This window comes from Callorhinus ursinus, unplaced genomic scaffold (genome assembly GCF_003265705.2).
Source record: "Callorhinus ursinus isolate GAN/ISIS: 27379988/994484 unplaced genomic scaffold, GSC_fseal_2.0 scaffold2, whole genome shotgun sequence".
In the NCBI taxonomy this organism is placed as follows: domain Eukaryota; kingdom Metazoa; phylum Chordata; class Mammalia; order Carnivora; family Otariidae; genus Callorhinus; species Callorhinus ursinus.
In genome coordinates this window covers 91,949,527-91,963,697 of record NW_027397064.1, presented here as the reverse complement: position 1 = coordinate 91,963,697, position 14,171 = coordinate 91,949,527, and the positions used below count along the sequence as shown (strand labels likewise).

At 35.6% G+C, this 14,171-nt stretch overlaps 1 protein-coding gene across 4 annotated transcripts in view; it reads left to right on the top strand.

The window, feature by feature from the left end:
• The window catches only part of RAB3GAP1 (RAB3 GTPase activating protein catalytic subunit 1), a 115,532-nt gene that overhangs the window by 26,204 nt on the left and 75,157 nt on the right, over positions 1–14,171 (top strand). For 3 of the 4 annotated variants that reach the window (XM_025856892.2, XM_073884645.1, XM_073884654.1), the window contains 2 exons: positions 10,353–10,485; positions 12,430–12,508. In XM_025856892.2, the coding sequence (XP_025712677.1) occupies positions 10,353–10,485; positions 12,430–12,508 (212 nt within the window). Of the gene's footprint in view, positions 1–9,133; positions 9,154–10,352; positions 10,486–12,429; positions 12,509–14,171 lie in introns of those variants that run through there. The other variant, XM_073884656.1, reaches the window with a different exon arrangement.

The following is a 14,171-nucleotide window of genomic DNA, read 5'->3' as shown; positions in this document are numbered from 1 at the left end:
CCGGGGACCAGATGAAATTGGGTCCCCTACTCCTCCGCCATTTTTCCTTCTCCCCTATTTTTAAAGAAGGTTCTTGTTCATTCAGATTTGAAACTGCCTGGACTGTTTTTCAGGTAGAGTAGATAGATGTAAAATACTGTGATTAAAAGAAAATCTTCTCAGTCTAAATTTTTTATTGAGATATAATTTATATACCATACAGTTAACCAATAAGGTGTATAATTCAATGGTTTTTTAGTATATTGACCAAGCTGTACAACCATTAGTACAATCTATTTTAGAACAATTCCTTCACTCCCAAAAGAAACCTTATACCTGTTAGTCACTGTTTTCTCCTCTCCCGAGGCAACAACTGACTTACTGTTTGTCTCTGCAGATTTATCTAATTTGAACATTTTGTGTGAATGGAATCGTACAGTATGTAGCCTTTGGTATATTGGATTTTTTCGCTTAGCCTAAAGTTTTCAAGATTGGTCCATATTGTAACATTTATTAGTCTTTGATTACTGTTGCATCATAAGGATTCACCACATTTTATTCCTTTATCAGTTGATTGACATTTACATTGTTTCTGCTTCTTGGTTATTACAAGTAATGCTGAACCTTCATGTGTAAGTTTCTTGTGTGGATGTATATTTTCATTTCTTTTGAGTATAATTGTTGGTTCATATGGTAACTTTATTTTTAACCCTTTGGGGAATTGCCTGGCTGTTTTCCAAAGTGGTTGCATCATTTTACATTTTTATCAGCAATGTATTTGTCCTCATCTCCCCACTTTCTCACCAACACTTGTTATCTTTTTTATTATAGCCATCCTACTGGATTTGAAGTGATATCTGGTTGTTTTGACTTGCATTTGTGTAATGGCTTTTGATATAAACATCTTTTCATATTCTTTTTTTTAATGTTTTATTTATTTATTTGTGAAAGAGAGAGAGAGAGAGAGAGGCAGAGGGAGAAGCAGTCTCCCCGCCTAGCAGGGAGCCCGATGCGGGACTCTATCCCAGGACCCTGGGATCATGACCTGAGCCAAAGGCAGACGCTTAACCATCTGAGCCACCCAGGCGCCCCATCTTTTCATATTCTTATTCGCCATTTGTATATCTTCTTCAGGGAAATGTCTATTCAGATCCTTTGCCCATTTTTAAATTGGATTATTTGTATTTTTATTCAGTATAAGAGTTGCTTATACTTTTGGATACGAGTCCCTTAGGAGCTATATAATGTGCAAATATTTTCCTCTATTTTTCATGTTGTAGCATGCATCATTGGGGGTTATCTTTTAACTTTCTTGATGGTATCTATAGTTTTTCCTCTTACATTTAGATCTGTGATCCATTTTGAGTTACTTTTCATGTCAAGTCTGAGGAAAGGATCCAGTTTCATTTTTTTGCATGTGGATATCCAGTTGTCCCAGCACAGATGATTTTTTAATGCTTATATTTTAATACTGTCTGTGGTCAAAAGGATTTCTTATACCCATGGATGAAAACTTTAATTTTAGCTCCATACCAGGTGGTTGTCTACCTTAGCTGCACATTGGAATTATTTGAGGAGCGTCTGAAAAATTCTTGTGTTTAGGTTGCAACCTCAGTTATCTTGATTTAATTGGCCTATTGTGGAATCTAGTAATTTTTAAAAATTTTTAAGTACATTTTTTAAGCCTCTTCAGTGATTTTAAAATCTAATTAGGTTGAGAACCATAACAATATCCTCCTCAAAAAAAGAAATGGAAAAAAATTCACTTTTTTTAATGCTTTACTATGTTTTTCTCCCTTTCAATAATGTATTGCATTTGGTAGTAGAAGAAACAGTTTTTAATTTGCTAAACAATTAATTGTTAAATTTATATTTCTTAATAGAAGGTGGATTATATTTTACATGATAGGCCATTTAAGATGAAATTAAATTCTGGTAAAAAGTAAGTCCTAAAGATGACTTGTGTTTAGGTGTTAGAGAAAATCTCTTCATCCAGAAAGGCAGTGAGTTTACTCATCTGTGTTTAACCCATGCAATGAGGAAATAAATTTCACAAAAAACATTGCACAAGGACTCTGATGTACATGTGTCAGTTCAAGTCAGAGAGAATACCTTTTGGATTGGGTTGTGTGCCATTTCAGGTTGTTAGAATAGATCACAGTGTATATATTATCCAAATATATTACATATTTCTGATACATTCACAAATATTTATAAGTATATTTAAATGTTTAAATATATTCACATACTTAAAATGCATTACATATTTTCTAGCATCTTTGGGACATGTGGGGGTTTATTATAAATATTAAAAAAAGGTAATTCCTTAGATACTTATTAAGTATGTAGGAACTGCTGAGTTCTGGGATGCAAAGCAGAATAGAACATACATAGTCTTTGCTTTTTACAGTCTAGCAGAGAAACAAATATATAAAAAATGATTAGTGGGGCGCCTGGGTGGCTCAGTCGGTTAAGTGTCTGTTTTCAGCTTGGGTCATGATCCCAGCGCCTGGGATCGAGCCCCGCATCGAGCTCCCTGCTTAGCTGGGAATCTCTTTCCTCTCTCCCTCTGCTGCTCCCCTTGCGTGTGCGCTCTCTCCGTCAAATAAATAAATAAAATCTTAAAAAAAAAAAATTGCCAAACCATTTTTCTAAACTGGTTGTACCATTTTCTGTTCTTAGCAACGTATAAGATTTGTTATTCCATTCTTTCTGACAGGTGGCATTGTCATATTTCTATTTTTAGTCATTCCGTTGGGTGTGAGGTGGTATCTCAATGTGGTTTTTTAATTTGGATTTCAGTGATGACTACTAATATGTGGTAGTATCTATTCATAATAGTTAACTGTGTTCTTGGTCATTTATTTTTATTTTAAAAGATTTTTTTTATTTATTTGAGAGAGTGTGTGTGAGAGAGAGAGGGATCATGAGCAGGGGGAGGGCCAGAGGGAGAAGCAGACTCCCCACTGAGCAGGGAGCTGGATGCAGGACTTAATCCCAGGATCCTGGGATCATGACCTGAGCCAAAAGCAGACGCTTAACTGACCGAGCCCCCCAGGCACCCTCATTGGTCATTTATATCTTCTTTGCTAAGTGTTTTGCTCCTTTTTTTTTTTAAATGAGATTGTTTAGTTTTTTAAATTATCCTTATATTCTGGTTGTGAGTCCTTTGTTAGATACATGTATTTTGAGTCTTTGCTCCAGTCATGGCTTCCCCAGTCATTTTCTTCTTGTCTTTTGATAAACATGTTTACTTTAGTGAAGTTTATTTTCTCAAACTTTTTTAAAGTTTTAATTACATTTAGTTAATATACAGTGTTACATTAGTTTCAGGTGTACACTTACAGTGATTCAGCAATTCCCTACATCACCTGGTGCTCATCACAAGTGCACTCCTTAATCCCCCTCACCTCTTTGACCCATCCCTGCAATCACCTCTCCTCTGGTAACCATCAGTTTGTTCTCTATAATTAAGAGTCTTTTTCATTAATTAAGAGTATGTCACATTTTCTTCATTCATTCATCTATTGATGGATGCACTTGAGGTGCTTTCATATCTTGGGTATTGTAAATAATGTTGCTATATAAACATAAGGGTGTATGTTGCCTTGAATTAGTGTTTTTGTATTTTTTGGGTAAATATCTGGTAGTACCATTACTGGATCATAGGGTAGTTCTATTTTTAACTTTTTGAGGAACCTCCATACTATTCTCCTCAGTGGCTGCACCAGTTTGCATTCCCACCAGCAGCGCAAGAGGGATCCTTTTTCTTCACATCTTTGTCAACACTTACTATTTCTTGTGTTTTTGACATTAGCCATTCTGATAGGGGTGAGGTGGTATCTCATTGTGGTTTTGATTTGCATTTCCCCATAATGAGTGATGTTGAGTATCTTTCCATGTGTCTGTTGGCCATCTGGATGTCTTTTTTGGAGAATCGTCTGTTCATGTCTGCCCAGTTTTAATTGGGTTATTTGTTTTTTGGGTGTTGAGTTGTATTGGTTCTTTATATAGTTTGGATATTAACTCTTTATGGGATATGTCATTTGCAAATATCTTTTCCCTTTCAGTAGGTTGCCTTTTAGTTCTGTTGACTGTTTGCTTCATTATGTAGAAGCTTTTTATTTTGACCACAACACAAGCCTCTGTAATGTCCATGACCCAGCCACCCCATCTCTCCCACCCCCTCCACTCCAGCAACCCTAAGTTTGTTTCCTGAGATTAAGAGTCTCTTATGGTTTGTCTCCCTCTCTGGTTTCGTCTTGTTTCATTTTTCCCTCCCTTCCCCTGTGACCCTCTGTCTTGTTTCTCAAATTCCTCGTATCAGTGAGATCATATGGTACTTGTCTTTGCGTCTAAAATGAGTCTCTTGCAGACAGCATATCGATGGGTCTCGTTTTTTTTTTTAATCCAGTCTGATACCTTGTGTCTTTTGATTGGGGGCATTTAGCCCATTTATATTCAGGGTAACTATTGAAAGATAAGAATGTAGTGCCATTGTATTGCCTGTAAGGTGACTGTTACGGTATATTGTTTCTGTTCTTTTTGGTCTCTGTTACTTTTAGGCTCTCTCTTTGCTTAGAGGACCCCTTTCAATGGGTCCCAGCGAAGGGTCCATCCCCCACTTAGCCACTGGAGTGACGTCCATCACCGGAGCCGACTTCTAAAAGTTCCGATTTTATGCTCTGCTGCTCTGTCACTTTCCGGTAGCTGGCTGTTGGAGGCTCCCTCCCCCCCCTGCATTCTATCTTCCCGTATATTGCCTCAGATCTGCTTCTCTGTATGTCCTACCTTCCAGAAAGTAGTCCCTTTTCTGTTCATAGAGTTGCTGCTGTTCTTTTCTTCAGTCTCCTGTTGAGTTCGTAAGGTGTTGAGAATGGTTTGATAACTATCTAGCTGAATTCCTGGGACCAGATGAAATTTAGGTCTCCTATTGCTCTGCTATCTTGGACTCCTCTGTTTAATCCATTTTAAATTTATTTTTGTGTTTGTGTAAGAAAGTGGTCCAGTTTCATTCTTCTGCATGTTGATGTCCACTTTTCCCAAATACCATTTGTTGAAGAGACAATCTTTTATTATTGGATATTCTTTCCTGCTTTGTTGAAGATTAATTGGGCCTACGGTTGTGGGTTAATTTCTGGGTTTTCTATTCTGTTCTGTTGGTTTATGTGTCGGTTTTTGTGCTAGTACCATACTGTTTTGATCATTACAGCTTTGTAATGTAACATGAAGTCTGGAATCGTGATGTCTCCAGCTTTGTTTTTCTTTTTCAAGATTGCTTTGGCTAGGGGCTCCTGGATGGCTCAGTCGGTTAAGCCTCTGACTTGATTTAGGCTCAGGTCATAATCTCAGGGTCGTGGAATTGAGCTCCATGTTGGGCTCCACACTCAGTGGGAAATCTGCTTCAGATTCTCTTTCCCTCTGCCCCCTCCCTTGCTTGCATGCACACACTCTCTAAAATAAATAAATAAATCTTTGAAAAAAAAAAAAAGATTGCTTTGGCTAGTCCGGGTCTTTTGTGGTTCCATACAAATTTAAGGATTATTTGTTTTAGTTCTGTGAAAAATGCTGTTGGTATTTTGATAGGGATTGCATTAAATGAGTAGACTGCTTTGGGTAATGTAGACATTGTAACAGTATTCTTCCAGTCCATGAAAAATGGAATGTTTTCCCATTTCTTTGTATCATCTTAAATTTTTTTTATGGGTGTTTTAGAGTTTTAGAGTACAAGTCTTTCACCTCTTTGGTTAGGTTTCTTCCTAGGTGTCTTACTATTTTTGGTGCAATTTTAAGTGGGGTTTTCTCAGTTTTTTCTGATGCTTCATTATTGGTATATAGAAATGCAACAGATTTCTGTATCTTGATTTTGCATCCTGCAACTTTACTGAATTCATTAAACAGTTATAAGCAGTTTTTTTGTGGAGTCTTTTGGGTGCCCTCTATATAGTATCATGTCATCTGCAAATAGTGAAAGTTTGACTTGTTCCTTAACAATTTGGAAACCTTTGATTTCTTTTTGTTGTCTGATTGCTGTGGCTGGCACTTCCAGTACTGTGTTGAGTAAAAGTGGTGAGAGTGGCCCTCCTTGTCTTGTTTCTGACCTTAGGGAAAAAGCTCTGTTTTTCCCATTAAGGATGATTTTAGTTGTGGGTTTTTCATATATGGCCTTTATTATGTTGATGTAGTTCCTTCTAAACCTAGTTTGTTGAGGGTTTTTATCATGAGTTGATGTGGTACTTTGTCAGATTCTTTTTCTCCACTATTGAAATGATCACATGGGTCTTATACTTCCTCTTATTGCTGTGATGTTATCACTTTGATTTGCGAATATTTAATCACCCTTGCATCCTGGGAATAAATCCCACTTGCTCAGCGTGAATGATTTTTTTAATGTATTTCTGTATTCAGTTTGCTAGTATTCTCTTTAGTATTTTTGCATTTGTGTTCTTCAAGGATATTTGCCTGTATTTCTCTTTTTTTGTGGTGTCTGTCTGGTTTTGGTATCAGGATAAGGCTGGCCTGATGGAATGAATTTGGAAGTTTTCCTTTTCTATATTTTGGAATAGTTTGAGAAGAACAGATTTTTTTTTTAAAGATTTTTTTTTTTAAATTCATTTGGGAGAGCGAGCAGAGCAAGTGAGAAAGAATACAAGTGTGGGGGGAGGGCCAAAAGGAGAGGGAGAAGCAGACTCCCTGCTGTCCAGGGAGCCTGATATGGGACTGCAGCCCAGGACTGTGGGATCATGACATGAGCTGAAGGCAGACTCTTAACTGACTGAGCCACCCAGGTGCCTGAGAAAAATAGAAATTAACTCTTCTTTATTTATATTTAATTTTTAATTTTTAAATTTTTTTATTTTTTAAAGATTTTTATTTATTTATTTGACAGAGAGAGATATAGTGAGAGAGGGAACACAAGCAGGGGAGTGGGAGAGGATGAAGCAGGCTTCCTGCTGAGCAAGGAGACCGATGCGGGGCTCGATCCCAGGACCCTGGGATCATAACCTGAGCCAAAGGCAGACGCTTATCCGACCGAGCTACCCAGGCTTCCCAACTCTTTAAACGTTTGGTAGAATTTGCCTGTGAAACCATCTGGTCTTGGACATTTGTTTGTTGGGAGGGTTTTGATTACAGATTTAATTTCTTTGCAGGTTACCGATCTGTTCAAATTTTCTGTTTATTCCTGTTTCAGTTTTGATGTTTCTAGGAATTTATCCATTTCTTCTACGTTGTCCAATTTGTTGTCATATAGTTTTTCATAATATTCTCTCATAATTGTTTGTATTTCTCTGATGTTTGTTGTTATTTTTCCTCATTTGTGATTTTTATTTGAGTCTTCTTTTAGTCTGGCTAGAAGTTTATCAATTTTAATGATTTTTTTTTTTTCAAACAAACCAGCTCCTGGTTTTATTGATCTGTTCCAATGTTTTTTTAGGTTCCTATTTCATTTATTTCTGCTTTAATCTTTATTATTTCCTGCCCTCTGTTGGTTTTAGGTTTTGTTAATTGTTATTTTTACAGAAGTTCCCTTATATACAAGGTTAGATTGTTTGAGATTTTTCTTGCTTCTTGAGGTAGACCTGTTGCTATAAAGTTCCCTTTTAAAACTTTTGGTATATCCCAAAGGTTTTGAACCGTTATGTTTTCATTTTCTTTTTTTCCCCATGTATTTTATTATTTCTTCTTTTATTTCCTGGTTGACTCATTCATTGCTTATTAGCATGTTAGTTAATGTACATGTATTTGTGGTCTTTCCAGATTTTTTCTTGTGCTTGACTCCTAGTTTCAGAGTGTTGTCAGAAAAGATACATGGTGGTCTTTTTGAATTTGTTGAGGCTTGTTTTGTGGCCTAACGTGATTGTTCAGGAGAATGTTGCATGTGCACTTAAAAGAAGGTGTATTCTGCTGTCATATGATGGAATATCCTGAATATATCTCTTAAATCAATTGTGTCATTCAAAGCCATTGTTTCTTTGTTGATTTTCTGTTTAGATAGATGATCTGTCCATTGATGTGAATGGGGTGTTAAGTCCCCTACTATTATTGATTAGTTCCTTTTTGTTTGTTATTAGCTACTTTATGTATTTGGGTGTTCCTCATTTTCTTAATTTTTAATTCTATTGTTAGTGCCTTTTGTGTCCTGTCGGAAAGAGTCTTTGCCTATCTCAAGGTTGTAAAGGCAGTTGTCCTCCGTTTTCCTCCATATGAATATCTTATTATTCCAGGACCGTTTGTTGAAAAGACCATCCTTTCCCCTTTCCCTACTGAATTGCAGTAGCTCCTCTGTTGTAAAATGGAGTATAAGTGTAAATGTATTTCTGGACTATTCTGTCTTACTGATCTATTTGTCTTTATACCAGTACTATACTGTCTTAATTACTATAGCAAAATAAACCTTAAAATGAGGTAGTGTATTTTTCATCAGAATTATTTTAAGTATTTTAGGTCCTTTGGATTTCATATTAGTTTTAGAATCAGCTTGCCAATTTCTGCAAAATGCCTGCTGGGATTTTGATTAGGATGGTGTTGAATTTATAGATCTGTTTGAGGAGAATGACATCTTAATGCTGTTGTATCTTCCAATCCATGTACATTTAGCTCTTTTTAGGTCTCTAATAATCGCTCATCAATGTTTTGAAGCATTCGTAGGTGGAACTCTTGCTCATCTTTTTTTACGTGTATTTCTAATTAATTTATTTTTGATGTAAGAGTGGTATATAAAAAAATCATTTTCCAAGTGTTTGCTGCCTGTATATAAAAATACAGATGGTTTTTGTATATCGATCTTGAATTCCACAACTTCATAAGCTCATCAGTTAGTTTTAGTAGTTTGTAGGTTGCTTTGGCTATTCTAGGTACATATCAGATCATTGTGAAGGCAAATAGTTTTATTTCTTTCCATTCTTTTTTATTGTCTGATTGGAGCCCTTAGAGGTTATTTTTGACGAATCACTAGATTAGTTTTGAACCACAGTTGTCATTTCTGATTCTAATTGTAAATATACACCATACTGAAATTTGGTGTCAGAGGACTGCATCATAATGGAATTGAAGGAAAGCAGATTAGAATGTTGTTTTCTGTTGAACTAATTATCTTAAAAAGATTGTCTGGGAGAGAGAACCTGGATACCTCCTGTTTATTGAATACAACCAAATCCTCCTTGATGGCTGTTGGTAAGGTTAACAGTAGTTCTCAGAATTCAAAATTAGGGTCAGGTAATGTTTCTTTATATCACTTAAATAGAGTATTTCAGCTTTTCTGCATGCTTGACAAATGAGGTTTTCTCTCATTTTCTGGGCTTCTCCCTTGTCCTTAGTTTTAGCCTTAACTGCTTTATAGTGGGCATTCCTTGTAGCATACCAAGCTCTTGTGTATATCATTATAATGCTTATTACAATTTGAGAATTTTGTATGGGCCGTATATGTCTTAATTCAGTACAGGTTAACCTCACTTTAGAGACACCCAACATATAAAATTATAGGTTTTGATATGTATCATACATGGTTTTTCTCTTAATAAAAAGATTGCTGTTTGATATATTAACATAATAAGATACCCTTAACTTTGCCAGCAACACACATAAAAAATTTGAGTGTTCTACATTAGGTATGGTCATGAAAACACTTTTTATAAAGACCCAGCAACTCACAGACTCATTCCTTACGTATTTTCTGTGTAGTTTGAAACTGGACTGTGCTTGCCAAGTTGCTGGGTTGGTATTTCCTGCCTCATAGTGGTGCTATATGCTGTAATGACTATATACCTCCTCTCCAGTGGAAGGAATAGCTATGGGAGATTGGAGGCCCATGGGAAAAATCCTTTTTTTAGGATTATGTTGTATAAGTGAGGGGGCTCTTTGGAACTTTTAATTAAAATCTTTTCCAGTCAAGGAGTTGCTATTTAAATGAAAATATTTGAATACCAAAGCTTGATAAAGATGGTTGCAGAATATATTAAGCAAATAAGTGCTACAAATGTCATGTCACTCAAGTTGATTCTACAAACTGCTTTTTCATTAAGCAATTTCTGATATCCAGTAATGCTCTGTACTATATAGTGATGTTATCAGATTTGAGATTTTTATAAAAGTACATTTTATTGCCATATGTTTTTTTCTAAATTATAAAATTTATAATATTTTATCATTTTCAGCTAAAAGTAACTCAGAGATTCTGCTAATGGTAGAGAGGTTTTTTTTGTGTGTGTGTGTGTAAGAGGCATGGGACTTACTGTATTTTCTTGATTTTATATATTGATCTCACAAAATTATTCAGAAATTATAATTTTGTATGTCACTTGATAGTTAATATTTTAAGGGAATTTTCTTTTTAAATATTTGAGGATGTTTTTCCATTTTGTTGTTAAATATAGGGTATATTTACTTCTGGCACATGGGAAGAGAAATCAGATGAAATTTCCTTTGCCGACTTCAAGTTCTCAGTCACTCATCATTATCTTGTACAAGACTCCACTGATAAAGAAGGAAAGGATGAAGTATTGGAAGGTAAGTTGTTAACTACATATTTTGAAACTTTTGAGTGTAAGAGTGATTATAATTTTGAATTATGAATTTAGTTCTCTTAATTAGATTATGTCCTCTGGAGATGTTTTACATTTGCCAAGTTGTTTCCCTACATCTGAAACAGAATATGATCTTTTTAGAGAACAGTCATAGCATTCATTTCAAAACTAATTAGATTAACAAATATTTATTGAGTGCACTTTTAATCCACAGTTAAAAGAAATTTACAGTCCAGTAAGGGAGATACGGTCTATAAAGGATGAAAGGGGCCAAAAGGTACACATTTACAGTTATAAAATAAATAAGTCATGGGGATGTAATTAATGTACAGCATGGTAACTATAGTTAATAGTACTGTATTGTGTACTTGAAAGTTGCTCAGAGAGCAAATTGTAAAAGTTCTTATGACAAGGAAAGTTGTTTTGTTAACTGGTGACAGATATTGACTGGACTTACGGTGATCATTTTGTAGTGTATACAATTAGTGAGTTGTTATGTTGTATACCTGACAGTAATATACTGTTAAATGTCAGTTATATTTCAATTGAAAAAATAAATTAAAAAAGTTTTTCTCATCAAAACAGATTATCATTTGTAAGTGTAGGCCTGAAATATTTGTACTTTTTCTTGTATAGGAATAAAATTATATTACCTTTTGTATTCTGTGCATTCTTTTTAGAAACAATAGTTAGCATCTGTATTCAGATTCATAAACTAGGACAGATAATACTGACCATCTGTACACATATATAGTGACAATTATACACTAAATAAAATAATTACACCAGAATATGAATATATGTACTTTAGGAGTAAGGGGATGAGGGAAATATGTGCAACTGGTGGGAAGTCTGATAATAGCCCAGAGATTTCCAGGTCCTACATTCTGCTGACTAATGAAGGAACTGTTAAAGGTAGAGAAATCTTGAATGCTGTTATTTGAGGAAAGATCAAGGAGAAGCTCTTATAATGATGAGGCTTAGAATCAGCGTTTCTGAGATGAACTCATATAGGAGACTATGATATGAGAGAAGATGAATGGATTTAAGTTAGTTAAGTCGTTATTATTGTATATGTATATGTATTGTGCAGTTTCAGTATGGTTGTGATTAAAGCTGTGCCTAATGAGAGAAGTTACAAGTAAATCATCAACTCATTTAATTTGGAGATACACATTTAAAACTATACTATCGGAGATCGAAGATTTGAGCACTGATCTTTTATTTTGTTGGGGTTGTTCATTGCTTCGCAGTTAAAGCATCAAGTCTTTAGTGTTCTCCTATTCATTTTGAAAATGAACAAAATATAAATTTGCTAAGGAATGATGGCTGTACAGCAAAAGGAAATATTTTTATCAACAAATATTCTTTATACTTTGAATTTATTATGCATTTATGAATAAATAAGGATCATTTATGTCAGTATCTTACTATAAATGGCAATACAAGTACTTAAAGATGCATGGATAATAAGTGGGAAGCTGGTTAGTGGTTTTATAGGAACACTTAAGATGGCCAGAGGCCAGCAAAGACTAGCCATAGGAGGTGATAAGATGTTGACAAGATTCTAAGTAGAATTTTGAAGAAAGGTAAGGACAAGGGCAGACCAAGAAGAACAGATAAAACATGGCTTTCTAGGAAGGATGAGAAAACGTTTGAGTCATGTCTTAGAAGAAAGGAAATACTACACATGTAAGAATAATACTTTTGTTTTTAGAGGCTGGCTTTTTAAAAATAAAGGACAGTGGGAGAGAGACATCTGTCATCCCAAATCTTAGAGCCAGTCCTAGATACAAATCCTTAAGCAATTGCAAAACTACACGGACTAGCAGGACATGTTACATAATGTGATTTTTTTTCAGACATGTTATAAAATTTTGCCTTAAAAGGAACATACTAATTTTTTCACTATTAAATGTTTTTGTAGATGTTATTCCACAATCTATGCAAGATTTGTTGTGTATGAATAATGATTTTCCTCCAAGAGCACATTGCCTGGTAAGATGGTAGGTATACGTTTTACTCAGGTAACTTTTAGTGTGTGTGTTGGGGAAACTCCCAACATCTCCCCCAGGTTCAGTGATTTGCTAGGAAGATGCACAAAATTCAGCATATGGTTGCACTTACTACGATTTATTACAGCGACAGTCTGCAAACAAAATCAACACAGGGAAAAGGTGCCTGAGGCAAAGTTTGGAGGAACTCGTGTTTGAGTGCTTTGCTAATGGAGTCGCACAGAACATACTTAATTTCCTTGCAACTAGTTGTGATAACACGTATGAAACGTTTTCTGCCAGGGAAGCTTGTTAGAGGCTCAGCTCTTGGGTTTATATTTGGGGGCTGGCACCCTGTGACTGGTACATAACAAAATTTCAGACTCCCAGAAGGAGAGCAGGTTTTTAGCATAAACCACATTGTTTGTACAAACAGTTTAAGCACAGTAACTTTTTTTTTCTTTTTAAGATTTTATTTATTTATTTGACAGAGAGACACAGTGAGAGAGGGAACACAAGCAGGGGGAGTGGGAGAGGGAGAAACAGGCTTCCTGTGGAGCAGGGAGCCCGATGTGGGACTCGATCCCAGGACCCTGGGATCATGACCTGAGCCGAAGGCAGATGCTTAACGACTGAACCACCCAGGCACCCAAGCAGAGTAACTCTTATTGGAGGTTTTTTTGAGAACCCTCTCCAAATCCAAATTCCTAGAAGCCTGCCGAAGGTCAGCCTTACATGCAGGCCATTCTAAGGATAGTAGTCACAGGCCTGCTGTTAACTCTTTCTGCACAATATATTTCAGAATCTAGGGTAGTGCCTAACTATAATTCTGATGACTAGCATAGAACATTTACATATCATAGAAAACTTAGTATTTATTGTTGGAAATTGACTTGAGATAAAATGTTGATCTCAGTTACATGGTAACATCATGATTCACTTATATCTAAATTATAAATGTGATAAATTAATATAAGAGGTACATCACACTTAAAAGGTCTTTATCTTATTTTGGTAGGGGTGGTGTTGAAGCATACCACCACCAAAATGTCTCAAGTGTGAGTATATGGTCAAGAAAGGAGACCTAGTTAAAATAAATTTTTTTACTGGTTTTACATTAGTGTGTTGGTGTGAGTTGGTCTCTTGAGGTTTTTTTTAGATTGAGAGAGAACGTGTGTGCAGGTGGGGGGAGGGGCAGAAGGAGAGGGAGAGAGAGAATCCTCAAGCAGACTCCATGCTAAGCAAGGAACCCGACGCCCCTGAGATCATGACCTGAGCTGAAATCAAGAGTCGGATGCTTAACCAACCGAGCCACCCAGGCACCCCTTGATTTTTTATTAAAGAATTTCTAAGAAAGGAAAAAAGGTTACCTTTGCTTCTTTTTTCTTCATTCTAGTGTGATTGCTATAACAAGTAGACCGTAGTACACTAAAACTAATTGCAAATGCAAATAAACTGGGTATGCCTGTCATTTTAGTGTGATCTTTTAAAAACTATGAACTTAACTTAAACAAATATAAGAGAATTTAGTACATTGCCATTTAATTTAATCCATCCAGATTCTCTTCTGATCTTTTAAAATGTGAATATATACATTTAAAATGACAGAATACATCAGAAAGCAGCACGATATCATAGAGCATGACTTTCCATGTATTCATTCATTCAACATTAA